Source organism: Aquarana catesbeiana, linkage group LG06, assembly GCF_042186555.1.
Source record: "Aquarana catesbeiana isolate 2022-GZ linkage group LG06, ASM4218655v1, whole genome shotgun sequence".
In the NCBI taxonomy this organism is placed as follows: Eukaryota; Metazoa; Chordata; class Amphibia; order Anura; family Ranidae; genus Aquarana; species Aquarana catesbeiana.
Genome location: NC_133329.1, coordinates 80,384,139 through 80,406,840, shown reverse-complemented (window position 1 = coordinate 80,406,840; position 22,702 = coordinate 80,384,139). Strand labels below are relative to the sequence as shown.

General features: G+C 44.9%; 1 protein-coding gene across 2 annotated transcripts in view; it reads right to left on the bottom strand.

Annotated features, from left to right (window-relative positions):
* Positions 1–22,702, bottom strand: part of TOM1L2 (target of myb1 like 2 membrane trafficking protein) — a gene marked incomplete at its 3' end in the record, with an annotated part of 75,091 nt that overhangs the window by 8,935 nt on the left and 43,454 nt on the right. The window contains 2 exon segments of one of the 2 annotated variants that reach the window (XM_073636299.1): positions 5,586–5,720; positions 20,325–20,474. In XM_073636299.1, the coding sequence (XP_073492400.1) occupies positions 5,586–5,720; positions 20,325–20,474 (285 nt within the window). 2 annotated transcript variants of the gene reach the window in all.

The window sequence follows — 22,702 nt, the reverse complement described above, 5'->3', positions numbered from 1 at the left end:
GGCCCTTAAAGCGGACTTCCACCCAAAAATGGAACTTCCGCTTTAAGTGACGGTGACCCCCTGTAATTTTTTTTTTTTTGGGGGGGGGGAGCAGATACCCTTTTTTTTTTTAGAGGCATCCAGCTCCCACTTCCTCCCGGGGCTCCGGAACTAAGTTCACCTCTCCCCCCTCCCTCCCTGCAATCTTCTGGGACACGTCACAGGTCCCAGAAGATTGCCCGGCTCATTCGCAGCGCGGCTCGCGCAGGCGCAGTGCGTCCACGGTTGTGAAGCCACAGCCAAAGTAAGAATGCCGGCGGCGTGGAGATGAGGGGGGAGAGGAGCGGGGCTTCGTACGCCCGCATCGCTGGACTGTGGGACAGGCGAGTGTCTGATTATTAAAAGTCAGCAGCTACACTTTTTGTAGCTGCTGACTTTTAAATTTTTTTTTTTCCGGAGGAAATCCCCTTTAAACAAAAAAGTGTGAAAACACAAAAATATTCAAAAAATAATAAAGAAAAAAATAGCTAGACCAAGGTTTGATCTAGATCAATGGCAGGATTAGTATTGGGGTCAAAGGTCAAGCAGGCATCAGAAGTCGGTGTCAATATATTTCGGGTAGGATTTTTTTCTTTTTTAAAGCACTTTTTAAATCAGTGCCAGTGTGTTTTAGGTAGAATAAAAAAAAAGCAAAATGAGCACTATTGTTTCTGGGCCATACAGGTACAAACAACAAATAACATACATATGTGGTATTGTAGTATATGTGGTATTGTCAGCAGCAGTATAATTTATTTTGGGTTGTTCTTTGGTGGTAAGTTACTGTAATAGCAAGAAATATACAGCTACATTTAAAAAAAAAATGTTTTTTACTACTTTGGGCCAGTTTTCCTATAACCCAGGGATATGCAATTAGCGGACCTCCAGCTGTTGCAAAACTACAAGTCCCATGAGGCTTAGCAAGACTCTGACAGCCACAAGCATGACACCCAGAGGCAGAGGCATGATGGGACTTGCAGTTTTGCAACAGCTGGAGGTCTTCTAATTGCATATCCCTGCTATAACCACTTCACCTCCGGAAGATTTACCCCCCTTTATGACGAGGCCATTTTTTGAGATACGGCACTGCCTTACTTTAACTGACAATTGCACGGTCGTGCGATGTCGTACCTAAACAAATTTATGTCCTTTTTTTTTCCGCACAAATAGAGATTTCTTTTGGTGGTATTTGATCACCTCTGCGTTTTTTTGTTTTTTTTCGCTACAAGCAAAAAAAATGACCAATTTGGGGAAAAACAAAAAACTATATATTTTTTACTTTCTGCTATAAAACATGTTAAAAAAAAAAATGTACAAAAATAAATGTATTCATAAATTTAGGCCAATATATATTCTGCTACATGTTTTTGGTAAAAATCCCAATAAGCGTATATTGATTGGTTTGTGCAAAAGTTATCTCGTCTACAAACTATGGAATACTTTTATGGCATTTTTATTTTTACTACTAATGACGGCGATCGATTTTTAGCGGGAATGCGACATTGCGGCGGACAAATCAGACACCAAGTGACACTTTTTGGGGACCAGTGCTAAAAAAAAAAAAAAAAAAAAAATCACTATCATTGTACTAATAACACTGGCAGGAAAGGGGTTAACATCAGGGGCGATCAAAGGGTTAAAAAGTGTTCCACCACTTGTACCTACAGGTAAGCCTATAATAAGGCCTACCTGTAGGTACTGTAAATGTCTCCTAAACCTGCATGGTTTAGGAGATATTCACCATATACGATTGCACCCGACGTCATCGGCGCACGCGCACTGAAGAAACGGCACGCTTGTGCCGTTTCTTCAGCAGCCGCGTCGTGATCGGCAGCACCCGCGCGCATGCCAATCACAGCACCGGAGCCCGCGAACCCGGAAATAACTCAGGGAGACATGTCGTCGGTCACAGCGGTGTGCGGGCGCCACTGCAACAGCTTCGTTCTAAGGTATTTCATAATGAGCTAGTATGTAATGCATACTAGCTCATTATGCCTTTGTCTTACAGTTTTTTTTTTGTTTTGTTTTTTTTCGGGTTTACAACCACTTTAAGTGTGCTCCTAGGGAGTGCTTGCTAACTGTGGAAGGGGATGCTGTGCCCGGAGGAAGACAGAGATCCGTGTTCCTGCTTAGCAGGAACACAAGATCTCCACCTTCCTTCCTCACAGACCGCTGTTCTGCCTCTCCTGTGAATGATCAGTGCGGCCGCCGGACCCGCTGATTGGCTCCCGCTGTGTCCAATCACAGCGGAAGCGGGTCGCCGGCGCACGCGTGCGTGCGCGCCCCAGACCCAGAAGAAGCAGCAACGTACAGGTACACTGTTTGGCTGAGCTGGGCCGCCCTGCCACAGTAAATGTGCGGTGGGCGGTGTTCTGACAAAACGTCAAACCTGTCAGAATGAGCAACCCACATCACTTCCGTTTTCTTTAAACCATCATGAATTGCAGATTTTGATGAATCGCTGTTTATTTTCACAAATTGCTGTTTGGACACAACACCAGCAACCGAATACAGTCCGGTGCACAATATTATGAGCGGAAATTGTTACTTTGCTCCGAAACTAACCAAGAAAATGGCCGCCTCCGAGGCGGAGACAACTTTGTCCTTGTTAGCCGTTGTGCTGTGAAAACAGTAAAATCTTCCTGTACCAGACTGTATAGCTGGTGTTGTGTCCAAACACCAAATCCGTCCAAGTCAGCAATTACTGATGGTTTAAAGAAAGCGGAAGTGACGTGGTTTGATTTTCTGCCGCGTTGCCTATTTTGTCAGGACAGCGGTCCGGAAAGCGGTTAATAATAAAACAAAATCAGGAGATGTCCACTACTATTTATTACCATAAAAAAGCCCAATTTGTCCTGAAAAAAAAAAAAAGAAAGATATAATCCACCTGGATACACAAAGCAGTTGCAATGAGATGTACAGTTTTATGAATGTCAAAGTTGCAAAATTGTGTTCAGGCATTAACATTTGTTTTACTCCCAATCAGGGGGTTAAAAATAAGAATGACATAAATAAAGTAATTCGCGTTTCTAGTCCCTAACCTGCTGACAAGCATATTTTTTGTCTGGATTCTTAATATTAATATACCTGGAGTATCTCACGAGTATTACCTCATCCCACAAAGCGGCCACCATTAATAACCTCCACATTAGCAGAGCACTTAAAACTATTCAGTAGATAGAATTTCATTAGGATAATAATATTAGATATAGAAGATATGTATTACCGATATTAACCTTCACAAGAAGGTGAGAGGCATTCTATATTGTCCTTTCCAAAGTCCAATAAGTTCACTTTGGAAAGCTCTCCATAAATACCTATAGAGGGACGGCGCTGTGCCTGCACTTAGCTGCGTTAATAATGCAGAGCACGCATTACAAGGAAAGCTGGGAGTCTGAGCTTCTTATAGATGAATTATTTATCGGAGAAGTCAAAGCTTGCTTTCTTCAGCAGACGCTGGCCGGGGAACAAGGACAGGGGCTGCAGAGGGTGTAGGGTTCACATACATGAGGTCATTGGGAAGGGGGGGGGGCACCCGCCCCCCCTAAACCTTTATTTCCCAGCTGTGAGCTCATATTATATTCTGCTGAGAACAAAGCAGCATTTCCCATTCTCTGACATCCTTCTCCTCTTTGTTCAGTCTGAGCCTCCAGAACCTGGACTGGCTATCTGGCAGTGTGAGAGCGTTTTTCAGTAGGGGCAATGTGAGAGGTGGGTCAGCGGGAGTTTTTATGGGTGGCTTGACCTTCATTCTGCCTTGTAGCATAGAGATGGACTAAAGCAGAATGGGGCCCTAGGCAAGGTAGCAGCTTTGAACCCCCCCTCTAGTACCCACTACCAGTGCCGGATTTATAAGGGGTCAAAAGGGGAAACTGCCCTGGGACCACTGACAGAAGGGCCCTCCCCTATACACAAGTATTATAAAATAAAAAATATAAGATAAATAATTTTTAAAAATTACTTTTTTTTTTTCATTATCTTGGGAAGAAAGATTTTGCTGGCCATTATCTGTAAAAGTTTTTACTCTGAATTCCTATATTGTATAGTTATTAAAAATAAATGTTGGCAGCTGAAGTGAACTGGGCGTTTCTCAGTAGAGGCAATGTGAGAGCATTTGAGGGTCAGCGGGAGTTTTTTTTGTGTGGCTCGACCTTCATTCTGCCTGGTAGCATAGAGATGGACTAAAGCAGAATGGGGCCCTAAGCAAGGTAGCAGCTTTGTCACCCCCCCTTCTACCCACTACCAGTGCCAGATTTATAAGGGGGTAAAAGGGGAAACTGCCCTGGGCCCCCTGACCCTCCCCTACACACATTATAAAATAAAAAATATAAAATGTATAATATTAAAAAATTACTTTTTATTATTATTTTTTTCATTATTTTGGGAAGAAAGATTTTGTCGGCCAACATCTGTAAAAGTTTTACTCTGAATTTATATATTGTATAGTTATTAAAAATACATTTTGGCAGTTCAAGTAAACTACACATAGAGCGCTATGACTGCACATGTGTGTGCATGCATGACCTCAGAATGACGTGCATTTCAAAAATGTGTGTGACTGCCATTGAGATTGTAAACCAACTCTGTATGAGGGCCCCCCCCCCAGAACCTTAAAGCGGAGGTCCGGCCTTTTTAAAAAAAAAAAAAAAAAAAAAAAAAAAAAAAAGTCAGCAACTACAAACACTGTAGCTGCTGACTTGTCCAGCGAGCCCACGATGTCAGCCCCCCCCGAGGCCGATCCATCAATCAGATCAGGTGCCAGCGCTGCCATCCTAACTAAGAGAAACAGGCAGTAGAGCCTTGTGGCTTCACTGCCCGTTTCCTACTGCGCATGCACTAGTCGTGCAGCGCTTTGTAAACGGCCCTGTTGTTTTCTGGGACACACACATGTCCCAGAATACAACGGGGCAGCTCACCGAAGAGGAGGAAGTGACAGAACAGTGCCGCAGAATAGGAAGAGGCAGATTAGGAAGACTGCCTAGCAACAGGGGTTTCTGGGAAGTAAAAAAAAAAATTTTCTCAAATGTTTTTGTAGAATTTTAATGTCATTTTTTATTTTAGGGTGAACCTCCACTTTAAAGTGGTTGTAAAGCCTCAAGGTTTTTTACCTTCATGCATTCTATACATGAAGGTAAAAAACCTTCTGGGCAGCAGCCCCCCCCCCCCCCCAACACTTAGCCTGAGCCCCATCGTAAGCCAGCGATGTGCACAAAAGCCTCGACTCCCTGGGGACTCTAACTCCTCATTGGCTGAGGCAGCAGCAGGAGCCATTGGCTCCTGCTGCTGTCAATTACAGCCAGTGAGGAGAGAGCCGGGGCAAGGCCGAGCCGTGGCTGTGTGTGTGAATGGACACGCAGAGCAGCAGCTCGGGAGCACACTTGCTCAGGTGCCCTTCACAGCCAGTCAGAAATAGGCAAGAAGCATCATGTGTGGCTTCTGTTATCTAGAAAATTTGCATTTTAACATATATAAAAAAAAAAAAAAAAAGATGCAAAACAGCTCTGGCAGCGATATGGATTTAAAGTTTCAACTGTATGAAAAAGACTGCCAGCTGTTCTAACCCTTACCCTCTGTGGTGTGTGTATAGGAGACAGCGCATCCAGATCTGCCATAGGAAACTCTATTCCTTTCCTCTTCAGCTCTTCATAAATATGCACAACTCCAGTCAGGTCAGGACTGCTCCGGAAAGCATCTGCCCAAGCCTGCAGAGGACGGAACAAGTACTTTTTTTTCTTCACTGCTTGCAAAATGTCACATTTAAAATGATCTAAAAAAAGTGTCTCTTTACCAGATTTACCCAAAATCCATAACCTACATGGGAACCCAGACACTGGGGGGAGGTTTACTAAAACTGGAGCACACAGAATCTGGTGCAGCTGTGAGTTGTAACCAATCAGCTTCCAGCTTCAGCTTGTTCAATGAAGCTTCCACAATAAAACCTGGAAGCTGATTGGTTACTATGCAGAGCTGCACCAGATTGTGTGTGCTCCAGTTTGAGTAAATCTCCCCCATATTGTTCACAATCATTTTGGTTATTTATAAAAAGATAATTCATGTGCTGCAACCTTGGTAAGTAATTGTATGATGATGGAAGAGTTTATTATTTACATATATTTATATTCTATGTGCTAATAATGCAACAATTTTTGTTTAAACAATATGTAAAGCTTTGTTTAAAAAAAAATAAAAAAATTTAAAAAAAATAAAACAAACAAAAAAAAAAAACGTACATGTCATACTTACCTCCTCTGTGCAGTTGGTATTGCACAGAGTGGCCCCGATCCTCCTCTTCTGGGGCCCCTCCTCTTCTCGAGTGCCCTGTTGGAGAGCTGCTTGTGTGGCCCCGCCCCCTGGCCCGTGTCATTGGATTTGATTGACAGCAGCGGAAGCCAATGGCTGCACTGCTATCAATCTATCCAATCAAGACCCCGGCTGAAGCTGGTATGCTCGTCCCCGTCGCTGGAAAGACCGGGTTCAGGTAAGTATTAGGGGGGCTCCGTGGGGCTGCTGAATCATAGGAGGTTTTTCACCTTAATGCATAGAATGCATTAAGGTGAAAAAGCCTCGAGGGTTTACAACCCCTTTAATAGTGAAAAGAGTAATTCCACTGTTGCTGATAAAAAAAAAATCATTCCCCTCTGGGTGATCTATGTACATAGCAAGGATTTTAACAAACTTTGTTGCAGATTCCTACCTTTTGTTATTCCGAAGAAATAGCTGTTTATGTCAATACACAAAATGAACGTGAATGGGAGTGATTTTATAATTATCAATCAGCTGCTGTACTTGCAGGGCTCTAATGAGGAAAGTGGTAGGGTCTGCATTCCTTTAGATGTGATTTCCCTTTGGGAGCATCTCACCAAAAAATACATTTTTGTTGCAGGGGATGCCAAAATCTGACTTATCTTAGTGAAGACTTCTTGGAAAATCAGTAGCTCAAAAATCAGTAGTTCTTGGAAGGCGACTTGCTGAAGTTCAAACCGATCATCAGAATGGGGAAGAAAGGGGATTTAAGTGACGGTGAACGTGGAATGGTTGTTGGTGCCAGACAGGCTGGTCTGAGGATTTCTAAAACTGCTGATCTACTGGGATTTTGATGCACAACCATCTCTCTGGTTTACAGAGAATGGTCCGAAAAAGAGAAAATATCCAGTGAGCGGCAGTTGTGTGGCGGAAAATGCCTTGTTGATGTCAAAGGAGAATGGGCAGACTGGTTCCAGATGATAGAAAGGCAACAGCAACTCAAAAAAACACTCATTACAACCAAGGTATGCAGAATACCATCTCTGAACTCACAACACATCCAACCTTGAAGCAGATGGGCTACAGCAGCAGAAGACCACACCGGGTGCCACTCCTGTCAGCTAAGAACAGGAAACTGAGGCTACAATTTGCACAGGATCACCAAAATTGGACAATAGAAGATTGGAAAGACGTTGTCTGGTCTGATGAGTCTCGATTTCAGCTGCAACATTCACACGGTAGGGTCAGAATTTGGTGTAAACAACATGAAAAGATGGACAAAGAGGCTGCAATACCGCTCCAGGTGATATAATCGCTGTACTGAAGATCTGGTGCTGGTCCAGTCCGTGAACTGAAAGACTGCCAAAGAATATGCAAAAGAGGTGACCGGACTCCAGTCTTCAAAAGTATAAATGCTTTAATCGTAAAATCAACGCATAACATCACTAGGCCCCTCGAGACAACGGGACTATAGCAGCAAGACATGTGTCACCAACCAAATCGCTTAATCATAAACATGAAATCATGGATCCATCCTGCCTTGTATCACCGGTTCAGGCTGGTGATGATGTAATGGTGTGGGGGGGATATTTTCTTGGCACACTTTGGGCTCCTTAGTACCAATTGACCATCATTTAAACACCACGGCCTACCTGAGTATTGTTGCTGACCATGTCCATCCCTTTATGACTACAGTGTACACATCTTCTGATGACTCCTTCCAGCAGGATAATGCACCATGTCACAAAGCTCCAATCATCTCACCACTGGACAATGAGGTCACTGTACTCCAATGGCCTCCACAGTCACCAGATCTCATCCAATAGAACACCTCTGGGATGTGGTGGAACAGGGGATTCGCATCATGGATGTGCAGCCGACAAATCTGCAGCAACGGTGTGATGTTATCGTGTCACTATGGACCAAAATCACTGAGGAATGTTTCCAACACCTTGTTGAATTTATGCCACCAAGAATGAAGGCAGTTCTGAAGGCAAAACGAGGTCCAACCCGGAACTAGCAAGGTGTACCTAATAAAGTGGCCGGTGTGTCTATGTATACAGTAAAACCTTGGTTTGAGAGCGTTTTGCAAGACAAGCAAAATGTTTAAATAAATTTTGACTTGACACAAGAGTAGGGTCATGTCACAACTGAGTATAAAAGAGAAGAGAGGTGCCACTTATGCCGCGTACACACGGTCAAGACTTGCCAACGGGATAACCTCCATCAGCATTTCCAACGGAAAAATTTAGAACATGTTCTCCATCTAAGCCCGTCAAAAATGCCGACAGAAAAAGTCCGATGGGGCATACACACGGTCGGAATATCCGACCAAAAGCTCCCATCTGACTTCTTCTGTCGGAAATTCTGACCGTGTGTACGCGGCATAAGTGTAGCAATATGGTTACATTTAATGAAGGTACAACATTTAGCAACATATTACTACACTTAGAGGCGCCTCTCTTCTCTTTTATACTCTGTAGATCCTGCTGGATTTTGTTTCTAATCCTCTTGTGGAGACTTCCATTTGTGGATGGACACTTTATGGTTACACAACCGATCACATCGCTATAATCTTTTTATATGGGTTATGATAACTGAAGGACTTATTAATAAATGGTTGTGGAACAAATTATTTGAGTTTCCATTATTTCTTATGGGGAAATTCACTTTGATTTACAAGTGTTTTGGATTACAAGCATGTTTCTGGAATGAATTATGCTCGCAATCCAAAGTTTTACTGTATATAGATTTGATATAATTGGGATTACCGTATATACTCGAGTAGAAGTCATTCCGAGTATAAGTCGTTCCGAGTATAAGTCGTTCCGAGTATAAGTCGTTCCGAGTATAAGTCGAGACCCCTAATTTACCACAAAAAACTGGGAAAACTTATTGACCCGAGTATAAGACGAGGGTGAGAAATGCACAGCTACTGTAAGTGGAAAAGAGGGTCAACAATGCCCATCTGCAGCTGCATGCCTCCCTGTGTCCTGTGCAGCCTACCTGTACCCTGTGCATGTGTCCTGTACATGTGTGTCCTGTACATGTGTGTCCTGTACATGTCCTGTGTGCATGTGTCCTGTGTGCATGTGTCCTGTGTGCATGTGTCCTGTGTGCATGTGCAGCCTCCCTGTGTCGATCTCCATCCTCAGACGGCGGCCGGCGTGTGATGATACTGTTCGGCGGCCATTCCACAGTTCAAAAGCCGCGCCTCCTCCTCGTCTGTGATAGGCTGACCGCTGACTGCCTATCACGGACATTCTCTCATTCTCATACCACGGACGAGGATGAGAGAATGTCCGTGATAGGCTGTACACTGACAGCTGTTCAGCCTATCACAGACGAGCAGGAGGCGCGGCTTTTGAAAGCTGGAATAGCCTCCGAACACTATCATCACACGCCGGCCGCCGTCTGCCTGCATGACACGCTGCTCATGCAGACAGACGGCGGTGACTCGAGTATAAGTCGAAGGGACACTTTCAGCCTTATACTCGAGTATATACGGTATTTATATTTTAGGCTTCATTCTCACGAGGTGGATCCGCTGCCACAGAGTCCGCCTCGGTCCGCCAGCTCAGCGGGAGATTTCTCCGGTGATCTCCTCTTAGCCGGCGGATGACAGGTCCCTCTCTGCTCACTGAGTGGGGAGGGGCTTGTCAAGCGCCGCTGGTTGCTATGGAGAGATCGGACAAAAACAGACAGCATGTCCGTTTTCATCAGATCTCACCCGATCCGACAGGGACGGATTTGAACGTGGGAGTATCCGTCTGATTTTAGCGTATCGAACTGGGTCGGATTTCAGTGGACATGTCTCCGCTGACATCCGTCGCTCCATAGACTAACATGGAGCGCCCGTTCAGGTCCGCTGACAAAACTGACAGGCGGACCTGAACGGTCTGACAGTGTGAAAGGGGTCTTATAGTGCTGCATTTCTCTATATTTACTATACGGTGTCTGTATATCTACACTTATTTGCATGCTGCTCCTTGCTGACCAATCTAGCGCTGACACAGACCCTTTTGCATTATGCAACTACTGACTTTTGTTAAAGTCAACATTTGCATAAGATCTGAAACGTTGCATCAGATGTTTTTTTTTTAAACAAGCCACTGATCTTGTCTATAACCTCGGCATGCACACCGCTGTTGTATCACTCACCTTGTGGAACGCTTTCCCTCGGCTCCTAGGCAGGGAACGGGTACTCCGGACAACAGGCTTAGTAGGGAACGGAGGTGGATGAGCTTGGCAAGGGGACAGCGGAGGAGAAGGGAAGCGATCCTCTGCACAGTAAACACTGAACTGACTCAGAACACTAGACGATCGTACACACTGCCCTGCAGATCGGACCGGTGACATCATCACAGGTGACATCTGATCTGCAACCACACAACAGATGGAGACCCTATCCCCTGGAAATCCTAATCCATAGCCAGCATTTCTCTACTTCTCATACTTTTAATTTAAAAAGAACCTGTTAATAGCCAGGAGACACAAGGTTACTAAGGTACTGAAAGGTAAACACAGGTTCACTATGAACAGATCTTGTCATCGCCTTAAAAATTTGCAGGTTAAAGCACAGAAAAATCAAGTATTTTAAATGCTTTAGCCTCGTACACACGATTGGATTGTTAGCCAAAAAAAAATATGGACTTTTGTCCGAAGGGCTTTGGCCCAAACTATTCTTGCATACACACGGCCAACAATTACGAACGTAGTGACGTTGTTTTTCAGCTCTTTAGCGCCACCCTTTGGACTCCTGCTAATTTCGTGTTAGTAGAAGTTTGGCGAGTGTTGATTCGCACTTTTCATTTCGCGTTTTTCAGTTAGTTTCTGAACTGCCGTTCGTCAACCAGACATGTGGAATCGGAGGAGATAACGTGTTATTTATTATTGGCCTTGGAGTTATTGCTTTGACATTATTTTTTTGGTTGAATATTGATTTGATTTGGTATATTTTCTATATTTTTGGATGCATAAAATGAACTTTTTGGTTAAGTTCTATTGGCAGATAGCATGTCTAATTGTATTTGTTTTCTTTTTTTAATGCACAATAAAAAAAAATTGTGGAGAATAATACTTGGCTATGTGTTTTACTTCAAATGACAGTTTGGGAGTAGGCAGTTACATTTTATAAAATACAAAGTAAAATTGACAAGGGACACCAACATAGTTGTATCTTTGATCTTAAAAACTACAGGATAATGGTGTTGTGGTAACTTGCACAAATAAAAAAGCATAATAATATTATTCTTGATATCACTAGAAAAAAAAAGCCTTTGAAAATTTGTTTGCAATAACGCCATCAGTATCACCAGCAAAGCAGCTTCATTATTATCCCATTAAGGAAGAAGAGAATTGTGCGCTGCATTTGAAGATTTCATAATTTGCCGCGTCACGAATGTGAATTCTGTATTACAAACGCTAGTTTACAAGACCGGCCGCTTCCGGCTCATCCTTGCTTCCGAGCATGTGTGTTTGTACTTTGGACGTTTGTCCGACGGACTTGTGTACACGCGCTCGGAGAATCCGACAGACATTTGTCCGCGAAAAATTTTAAAACCTGCCATCCAACATTTGTCCGCGGAAAGTCCGACAACAATTGTCCGATGGAGCGTACACACGGTCGGATTTTCTGTCATCACAAATTTCCTGTCGGAAAATCCGATCGTGTGTACGTGGCTTTACCTTCAGCATTTCTCCCTTCCATAAAGGTTTTTTTTGTTATGCACTGTGCCTTTTAACCACTTGCTGACTGATGTACGTTATTAAAACATCCTATCAGCAAGAGGTTATTACAAGCCTACCTACTGATGAAGCCCCATGGGTGCTCCTATAGGAGCAGAGCAACACTGCATTCGTATGTATTTTATCTGATTTTGTACGTTTGCCCACTGACAAAGAAATGATCAGTCTATAATTTTAATGGTAGGTTTAATGGTAGGTATAATTTTAATGGTAGGTTTTAGGGTTGCACTGATACTAGTATTGGTATCGGTGCTGATATCGGGCATTTGCCCTAGTACTTGTACTCAGACAAATGCTCCGATGCTGGGCAGTTGGGGATGATCAGTGCGGCGGTGGGGGGTTACAAGCACCGATCTCCCTGTATAGATTTAAATAAAGCAGCTGACAGCCGCTTCTCCTCCTCTCCCTCCTGTTGCTTTATTGAAATCTACACAGGGAGATCAGTGCTTGTAACCCCCCACCGCCACGTCGATCATCCCCAACTGTCCCATGTCCTCCTCCAGTCCCCCTCCGCGCTCCTCTCGTCCCCACTACGAGCTCCTCCCATCCCCACTACGAGCTCCTTCCATCCTCCTCCGCGCTCCTCTCGTCCCCACTACGAGCTCCTCCCGTCCTCCTCCGCGCTCCTCTCGTCCCCCTCCGCGCTCCTCCCATCCCCACTACGAGCTCCTCCCATCCTCCTCCGCGCTCCTCCCGTCCCCACTACGAGCTCCTCCCATCCTCCTCCGTGCTCCTCCCGTCCCCCTCCGCGCTCCTCCCATCCCCACTACGAGCTCCTCCCATCCCCACTACAAGCTCCTCCCATCCTCCTCCGCGCTCCTCCCGTCCCCACTACGAGCTCCTCCCATCCCCCTCCGCGCTCCTCCCGTCCCCACTACGAGCTCCTCCCATCCCCACTACGAGCTCCTCCCATCCTCCTCTGCGCTCCTCCCAACCCCATTACGAGCTCCTCCCATCCTCCTCCGCGCTCCTCCCGTCCCCACTACGAGCTCCTCCCATCCCCCTCCGTGCTCCTCCCATCCCCACTACGAGCTCCTCCCGTCCCCACTACGAGCTCCTCCCATCCCCCTCCGCGCTCCTCCCGTCCCCACTACGAGCTCCTCCCGTCCCCACTACGAGCTCCTCCCATCCCCACTACGAGCTCCTCCCATCCCCACTACGAGCTCCTCCCATCCCCCTCCGCGCTCCTCCCGTCCCCACTACGAGCTCCTCCCGTCCCCACTACGAGCTCCTCCCGTCCCCACTACGAGCTCCTCCCGTCCCCACTACGAGCTCCTCCCGTCCCCACTACGAGCTCCTCCCGTCCCCACTACGAGCTCCTCCCGTCCCCACTACGAGCTCCTCCCGTCCCCACTACGAGCTCCTCCCGTCCCCACTACGAGCTCCTCCCGTCCCCACTACGCGCTCCTCCCATCCCCACTACGAGCTCCTCCCATCCCCACTACGAGCTCCTCCCATCCCCACTACGAGCTCCTCCCGTCCCCCTACGAGCTCCTCCCGTCCCCACTACGAGCTCCTCCCGTCCCCACTACGAGCTCCTCCCGTCCCCACTACGAGCTCCTCCCGTCCCCACTACGAGCTCCTCCCGTCCCCCTCCGCGCTCCTCCCGTCCCCACTACGAGCTCCTCCCGTCCCCACTACGAGCTCCTCCCGTCCCCACTACGAGCTCCTCCCATCCCCACTATGAGCTCCTCCCGTCCCCACTACGAGCTCCTCCGGTCCCCACTACGAGCTCCTCCGGTCCCCACTACGAGCTCCTCCCGTCCCCCTCCACGCTCCTCCCGTCCCCCTCCACGCTCCTCCCGTCCCCCTCCACGCTCGATCTGTCAGGATGGAGAGCGGAGGAAGGAGCCGGTAAATATGTCATTTACCGACTCCTTCCTTTGCCAAATGAACAGAGTCAGTGATCACTGACTCTGCCTATTCATAACTGAGCATCACAAACTGTGTTTACTATGCTTCAGTTTATGAATGGACAGGAGCCTCTGTCTCCTGTCCATTCATCTTCTCTGAGGCTGCAGAGAAAGAGACTGGGGAATCTGTGTCCTTTGTCCCTTTCTCTGTCTCAAAAGGGGAGATGTCAGGGGTCTGTTAAGACCCCTGATATCTCACCAAAGCCCCCCAACAGGGCTGATAAAAAAAAACTAAAAAAAAATAAAGAATTGTAAAAAATATTTAAAAATGTTAAATTGTAAAAAAATATTGTGAAAAAATTGTAAAACAATAAATAAAAAAAACTACTGACATTCCACGCCTCTTCATTGCTACCTATCAGTGCTGCATATTAGTGCCACTATTACATGACATTAAAAAAAAAGTATCAGCGAGTAATTGAAAAAAAGTATCAGTACTTCTACTCAGTCTTAAAGTGGTATCGGTGCAACCCTAGTAGGTTTATTTTAACAGTGAGAGACAGAAGAACAACAAAAATATCCAGAAAAAGGCGTTTAAAAAAGTTAGAAATTGATTTGCATTTTAATGAGTGAAATAAGTATTTGACCCCCTTCACAAAACATGACTTAGTACTTGGTGGCAAAACCCTTGTTGGCAATCACAGAGGTCAGACGTTTCTTGTAGTTGTCCACCAGGTTTGTACACATCTCAGGAGGGATTTTGTCCCACTCCTCTTTGCAGATCCTCTCCAAGTCATTAAGGTTTCTTAGGCTGACGTTGGTAACTCGAACTTTCAGCTCCCTCCACATATTTTCTATGGGATTAAGGTCTGGAGACTGGCTAGGCCACTCCAGGACCTTAATGTGCTTCTTCTTGAGCCACTCCTTTGTTGCCTTGGCCGTGTGTTTTTGGTTATTGTCATGCTGGAATACCCATCCATGATCCATGTTTAATGCCCTGGCTGAGGGAAGGAGGTTCTCACCCAAGATTTGACAGTATATGGCCCCGTCTATCGTCCCTTTGATGCGGTGAAGTTGTCCTGTCCCCTTAGCAGAAGCACACCCCCAAAGTATAATGTTGCCACCTCCATGTTTGACGGTGGGGATGGTGTTCTTGGGGTCATAGGGCAGCATTCCTTCTCCTCCAAACACGGCGAGTTGAGTTGATGCCAAAGAGCTTGATTTTGGTCTCATCTGACCACAACACTTTCACCCAGTTCTCCTCTAAATAATTCAGATGTTCATTACCAAACTTCAGACGGTCCTGTACATGTGCTTTCTTGAGAAGGGGGACCTTGCGGCACTGCAGGATTTCGGTCCTTCACGGCATAATGTGTTACCAATTGTTTTCTAGGTGACTATGGTCCCAGCTGCCTTGAGATCATTAACAAGATTCTCCGGTGTAGTTCTGGGCTGATTCCTCACCGTTCTCATGATCATTGAAACTCCATAAGGTGAGATCTTGCATGAAGCCCCAGACCGAGGGAGACTGACAGTTATTTTGTGTTTCTTCCATTTGCGAAATATGAAACAAACCAACCGTTGTCACCCTCTCACCAAGCTGCTTGGCGATTGTCTTGTAGCCCATTTCAGCCTTGTGTAGGTCTACAGTCTTGTCCCTGACATTCTTGGACAGCTCTTTGATCTTGGCCATGGTGGAATCTGATTGCTTCTGTGTACAAGTGTTTTTTAAACAGGTAACAAGCTGAGATTAGGAGCACTCCCTTTAAGAGAGTGCTCATAATCTCAGCTTGTTACCTGTATAGAAGACACCTGGGAGCCAGAAATCTTGTGGATTGATTGGGGATCAAATAATTATTTCACTCATTAAAATTCAAATCATGTTTTAAGTTTTTTGAAATGCGATTTTCTAGAAATTTTTGCTGTTCTTCTGTCTCTCACTTTTAAAATAAACCTACCATTAAAATTATAGACTGATCATTTCTTTGTCGGTGGGCAAACGTACAAAATCAGCAGGGGGTCAAATACTTTTTTTCCCTCACTGTAGGTGATCCTGCACTTCCGGGTATCCGGCACGAGTGTGTGCTGCTGGTGGCTCGCTTCCGCTGTGAATCTAGAAAGCAGGAGCTGATCAGCGGGTCCCGCAGACCTGTTGTCCACTGCCACTCGCTGATCATTCTGTACACAGGCAGAACGGTGATCTGTAAACAAGGCAGATTGCCATTCCGTCAGTACGGAAGGCATATTCCTGTGTTCCTGTAAAGCAGGAACACCGATCCACGACTTTCACTAGTAAAAGCACCTCCCCCACTCCCCTGATTAACAGCTAGGCTCACATATAACCCTTTGATCGCCCCTGATGTTAACCCCTTCCCAGCCAGTGTCATTAGTACAGTGACAGTGCATATTTCAGCACTGAATTATTGTCACTGGTCCCCAGAAAGTGTCAAAAGTGTCAGTTAGTGTCCGATTTGTCCGCTGCAATATCACAGTCCCGCTATAAGTCGCTGATCATCGCCATTACTAGGAAAAGTAAAAATAAATACAAACTCAATAAAAATATCCCATAGTTTGTAGACTATAACTTTTGCGCAAACCAATCCATATACTACTATTGGAATTTTTTTCTAATGGATATGTTTTATAGCAGAAAGTAAAACATATTGTTTTTTTTTTTTCAAAATTGTTGTTCTTTTTTAATTTATAGTGCAGAGGTGATCAAATACCACCAAAAGAAAGCTCTATTTGTGGGGGAAAAAAGGACGTACATCTTATACAGCGTTGCACAACTGCGCAATACTAAGTTAAAATTACGCAGTGCCGTATCGCAAAAAATGGCCTGGCCAGAGGAATAAATCTTCCGGAAGTCAGGTGGTTAAAGCGAATCTTCAGCCATTTTTTCAACTTTCCATCTATTAAATCTTCTGCCCTTGTTGTTGTTTTAACTTTGGATAGTAAAACATTTTTTTTGCCAGTAAATACCTTATACAGCCCACTTCCTGTTTCTTGTCTGGGAAAAAGCCTAGGCTTAGGACATCATGCACAGCTCTCTCTCTGGTGAGAGTTTGCCATGAAGGGAGGAGGGGATGAGTCATAAGAGGGCCAATGAGAGCTGCAGAGCTGGAGGTGTGCCTCTGTGTAAATCCAGGAAGTGAAAAGGCAGCAGCTTCAGCTGCCCAAAGTTAAAATGGTTGCAGCCAGACTCAGTGGAGGGAAATTTCTGCAGCACAATTTGGCAAGTACAGAATCACAGTATATATAAAATAATATGCAAATTGGTTGGAGGGAAGCTTCAGAATGGCAAAGATGTTTTTATTACAAATTATGTGAGCAGACTGCAGTTCCTCTTTAAGGGAGGATAGTTGACTTGTGTATATTATGTGATAGTGTGCTTTATAAATGTGAGTGTTTATGGAGAAATGTTTAGTAAATTTACGTTTTTTTTCAAAGCGGTGAACAATTCTGGTCCCATTTCTGAGTTTACATGTAAATTTACAATTGACTTCCAGGTGGTTGAAGGAGAGGAGCATCATGTTGGAGAGGAAGATGCTGCTTGGGATGGATTTATGATCTTGCTTCATATATTGGGGTCCACACTGGGAGGTGAGCGGTTAATTCACACATTCTACGTGATTGGATGAGTTTGGACACATGATGAGCACTGACTGTTTACACTGAAGGAAGTTATGTGAGGGCCTTTTTTTGGCAGCAATGCCAATCAGTATTTTTTGCACAGTGAGCAATAAATATTTTTTTATTTTTTGCATGTACTCATAGGTGAGAGTGTGAAGAAGAAGAAATTAAGAGGAGGAGCAGCCGGATTCCATCTGAGATTGGATGATAAATGCGCACATGACCCTGATATACACTATATTGTCAAAAGTATTGTGACGCCTGCCTTTGCATGAACTTTAATGGCATCCCAGTCTTAGTCCGTAGGGTTCAATATTGAGTCGGCCCACCCTTTGCAGCTATAACAGCTTCAACTCTTCTGGGAAGGCTGTCCACAAGGTTTAGGAGTGTGTCTATGGGAATATTTGACCATTCTTCCAGAAGAGCATTTGTGAGGTCAGGCACCGATGTTGGAAGAGAAGGCCTGGCTCACAGTCTACGCTCTTATGCCCTGTACACACGGCCGGTTTTGCCGTTGAAATAAAATCTGAAGGTTTTTACGACGGAATTCTGCTCAAGCTGTCTTGCGTACACACGGTCACACCAAATTCCGACCGCCCAGAGCGCGGTGACGTACAACACGTACAACGGCACTAGAAAACGGAAGTTCAATAGCAGTAGCCAATAGCTTCCGTCTCCTACTTGCTTCAGAGCATGCGTTGTTTTTGGTGTGTCGGAACAGCATACAGACTAGCGGTTTTTACGATAGTAATTTGTTCCGTCGGAAAAATATAGAACAAGTTCTCTATCCAAATCTGTCTGAATTTTCAACAGAAAAAGTCCGATGGGGCATACACCCGGTCGGAATATACGATGAAAAGCTCCCATCGGACTCTTTCTGTCAGAAATTCTGCTCGTGTGTACGCGGCATAATTCATCCCAAAGGTGTTCTATCGGGTTGAGGTCAGGACTCTGTGCAGGCCAGTCAAGTTCCTCCACCCCAAACTCGCTCATCCATGTCTTTATGGACCTTGCTTTGTGTACTGGTGCGCAGTCATGTTGGAACAGGAAGGGGCCATCCCCAAACTATTCCCACAAAGACAGGAGCATGAAATTGTCCAAAATGTCTTGGTATGCTGACGCCTTAAGAGTTCCTTTCACTGGAACTAAGGGGCCAAGCCCAACCCCTGAAAAACAACCCCACACCATATCCCCCCTCCACCAAATGATTTGGACCAGTGCACAAAGTCCATAAAGACATGGATGAGCCAGTTTGGGGTGGAGGAACTTGACTGGCCTGCACAGAGTCCTGACCTCAACCCAATAGAACACCTTTGGGATAAAATAGAGTGGAAACTGTGAGCCAGGCCTTCTTGTTCAACATCAGTGCCTGACCTCACAAATGAGCTTCTGGAAGAATGTTCAAACATTCCTATAGACACACTCCTAAACCTTGTGGACGGCCTTCCCAGAAGAGTTGAAGCTGTTATAGCTGCAAAGGGTGGGCCAACTCAATATTGAACCCTACGGACTAAGACTGGGATGCCAATAAAGTTTATGTGCGTGTAAAGGCAGGCGTCCCAATACTTTTGGTAATATAGTGTATGTTGAGGTCCACTTATGAAGGTGAGCACATAGACTGCACTGAATGGTGGGAGTGTCAGCAGGAATCAAAAGAGCATGGACAATTTCACTTTGTGAAGATGTGATGGACATTTAATGTCTATCATTATGGACTGGTAATTTAAAAATTCTATAAAGATTTTGTACTACATTTCACCAATTTTATAGTATGGTGAGAAGCACTATTGATGTTAGTAGAAAATGTAATTTACAGTTTGATTTGGATTTTTTTTCTTCATTTTAGGGCACTGTGCTGGTTGTTCACATTATAGAATTTGTAAAAGTGATCAATTTCACAGCACTGCGAACAGCCATCACCTAAGAACAATTTTTACGTACCTTAGTTTGTCGCCATTTCACGGGTGTACGCAATTTTACATTTTGACATATTTGGTATATATTTATTCAAGGTAACATTGTTTATAGGTTAGCAAAAACTGGGTATTATATTGTGTGAAATAAAATTTATTTTAGTATATTTTTTCCTAAACATTTGAGTTTGATAAACGGCGGCGCAAATATCGGGGCCCCAGAAAATATTTAATTGGGGTAAAATGCAGATTTTAACGTGTTTAAAAAAAAAAAAAAAAAAAAAAAAATTGCCCTGGACAGCACTTCAAAAAGAGTGGATTACCCAGCACCCCCCACAGCCCCCTCCTACTGTGTCATAGCCCTCTTCTGTTCTGAGAGTGTCTAATTTCTGTCTATGCTGACCCAGCTCCTCCACTCCTCCCCTCCCTACATAATCTTTGATGTAGCTGCTGGGGAAGGAGTATACTAGAGAATGCCCTAGCCAATTCAATATATTAAAAGGATGTTGGCAAATTACACCTCCCCCCTTCCCGCTCCCCACTGTACTTACTTCTGAGAATGCGGAGCTGTCATTGCCCATGCAGCCAGTCCAGTGGTCTGGGGATTTGCAGCGCTACTGGGACAGGTCAGAGCAATTCACTATGCAGGTGCTGACCAATCAGAATTGCTCTTGTCCATCCTGAAAGCGCTGCAAAACAAGAGAGGGAGAAGAGCGGGGATTTCAAATCCCCAGACCACTGGACTGGCTGTGTGGGCAATGACAGCTCCGCATCCCCGGAGGTAAATACAGTGGGGGACCAGGGGAGGTGGGGAGGTTGTAAGACAGTGGTTGACATTTTCCTTTTTTTAAAAAAAAAAGGTGAAGACTTTTACATGGATTGATCACAGCCAGTTTCCAAAATCTGCAGATCTCACCTGGATCAGAGCCAATACTTTGTCCTGCACAATGGTTGGTGGGTTGTTCTTAGGGGAGACGATCTTCACCAGGACCCCGTCTATGAAATCTCGGTGCGTCACAAGCACGTGAAAGCGATGGCCGCAGTTTTTCACGCAGGTTTCCAAGACCTGTGACAGAATAAAAAATAACAGGTTTGTGAATGATAGAAATATTCAAATGTAGTTAACAGGAGGAAGCGCAATATAACTCCAGCCATGCATTTATATGAAACACTAATATATAATATAGTACATGCGTATATACAGCGGGGCAAAAAAGTATTTAGTCAGCCATCAATTGTGCAACTTCTCCCACTTAAAAAGATGAGAGGCCTGTAATTGTCATCATAGGTATACCTCAACTATGAGAGACAAAATGTGGAAACAAATCCAGACAATCACAATATCTGATTTTTGAAAGAATTTATTTGCAAATTATGGTGGAAAATAAGTATTTGGTCACCTACAAACCAGCAAGATTTCTGGCTCTCACAGACCTGTATCTTCTTCTTTAAGAGGCTCCTCTGTCCTCCACTCATTACTTGTATTAATGGCACCTGTTTGAACTTGTTATCAGTATAAAAGACACCTGTCCACAACCTCAAACAGTCACACTCCAAACTCCACTATGGTGAAGACCAAAGAGCTGTCGAAGGACACCAGAAACAAAATTGTAGACCTGCACCAGGCTGGGAAGACTGAATCTGCAATAGGCAAGCAGCTTGGTGTGAAGAAATCAACTGTGGGAGCAATAATTAGAAAATGGAAGACATACAAGACCACTGATAATCTCCCTCAATCTGGGGCTCCATGCAAGATCTCACCCCGTGGGGTCAAAATGATCACAAGAACAGTGAGCAAAAATCCCAGAACCACACGGGGGGACCTAGTGAATGACCTGCAGAGAGCTGGGACCAACGTAACAAAGGCTACCATCAGTAACACACTACGCCGCCAGGGACTCAGATCCTGCAGTGCCAGACGTGTCCCCCTGCTTAAGCCAGTACATGTCCGGGCCCGTCTGAGGTTTGCAAGAGAGCATTTGGATGATCCAGAAGAGGATTGGGAGAATGTCATATGGTCAGATGAAACCAAAGTAGAACTGTTTGGTAGAAACACAACTCGTCGTGTTTGGAGGAGAGAGAATGCTAAGTTGCAACCAAAGAACACCATACCTACTGTGAAGCATGGGGGTGGCAACATCATGCTTTGGGGCTGTTTCTCTGCAAAGGGAACAGGATGACTGATCCATGTACATGAAAGAATGAATGGGGCCATGTATCCTGAGATTTTGAGCGCAAACCTCCTCCCATCAGCAAGGGCATTGAAGATGAAACGTGGTTGGGTCTTTCAGCATGACAATGATCCCAAACACACTGCCCGGGCAACGAAGGAGTGGCTTCGTAAGAAGCATTTCAAGGTCCTGGAGTGGCCTAGCCAGTCTCTAGATCTCAACCCCATAGAAAACCTTTGGAGGGAGTTGAAAGTCCGTGTTGCCCAGCGACAGCCCCAAAACATCACTGCTCTAGAGGAGATCTGCATGGAGGAATGGGCCAACATACCAGCAACAGTGTGTGACAACCTTGTGAAGACTTACAGAAAATGTTTGACCTCTGTCATTGCCAACAAAGAATATATAACAAAGTATTAAGATGAACTTTTGATATTGACCAAATACTTATTTTCCACCATAATTTGCAAATAAATTCTTTCAAAAATCAGACAATGTGATTGTCTGGATTTGTTTCCACATTTTGTCTCTCATAGTTGAGGTATACCTATGATGACAATTACAGGCCTCTCTCATCTTTTTAAGTGGGAGAACTTGCACAAATGGTGACTGACTAAATACTTTTCTGCCCCACTATATATATAAAAATCACACACACACACATATAGTGGGGACGGAAAGTATTCAGACCCCCTTAAATTTTTCACTCTTTGTTATATTGCAGCCATTTGCTGAGATGGTTCTACACCTTCATTTGAGTCCAGCTGTGTTTGATTATACTGATTGGACTTGATTAGGAAAGCCACACACCTATCTATATAAGACCTTACAGCTCACAGTGCATGTCAGAGCAAATGAGAATCATCAGGACAAAGGAACTGCCTGAAGAGCTCAGAGACAGAATTGTGGCAAGGCACAGATCTGGCCAAGGTTACAAAAAAATGTCTGCTGCACTTAAGTTTCCTAAGAGCACAGTGGCCTCCATAATCCTTAAATGGAAGACGTTTGGGACGACCAGAACCCTTCCTAGAGCTGGCCAAACTGAGCCAAACTCAGGGGAGAAGAGCCTTGGTGAGAGAGGTAAAGAAGAACCCAAAGTTCACTGTGGCTGAGCTCCAGAGATGCA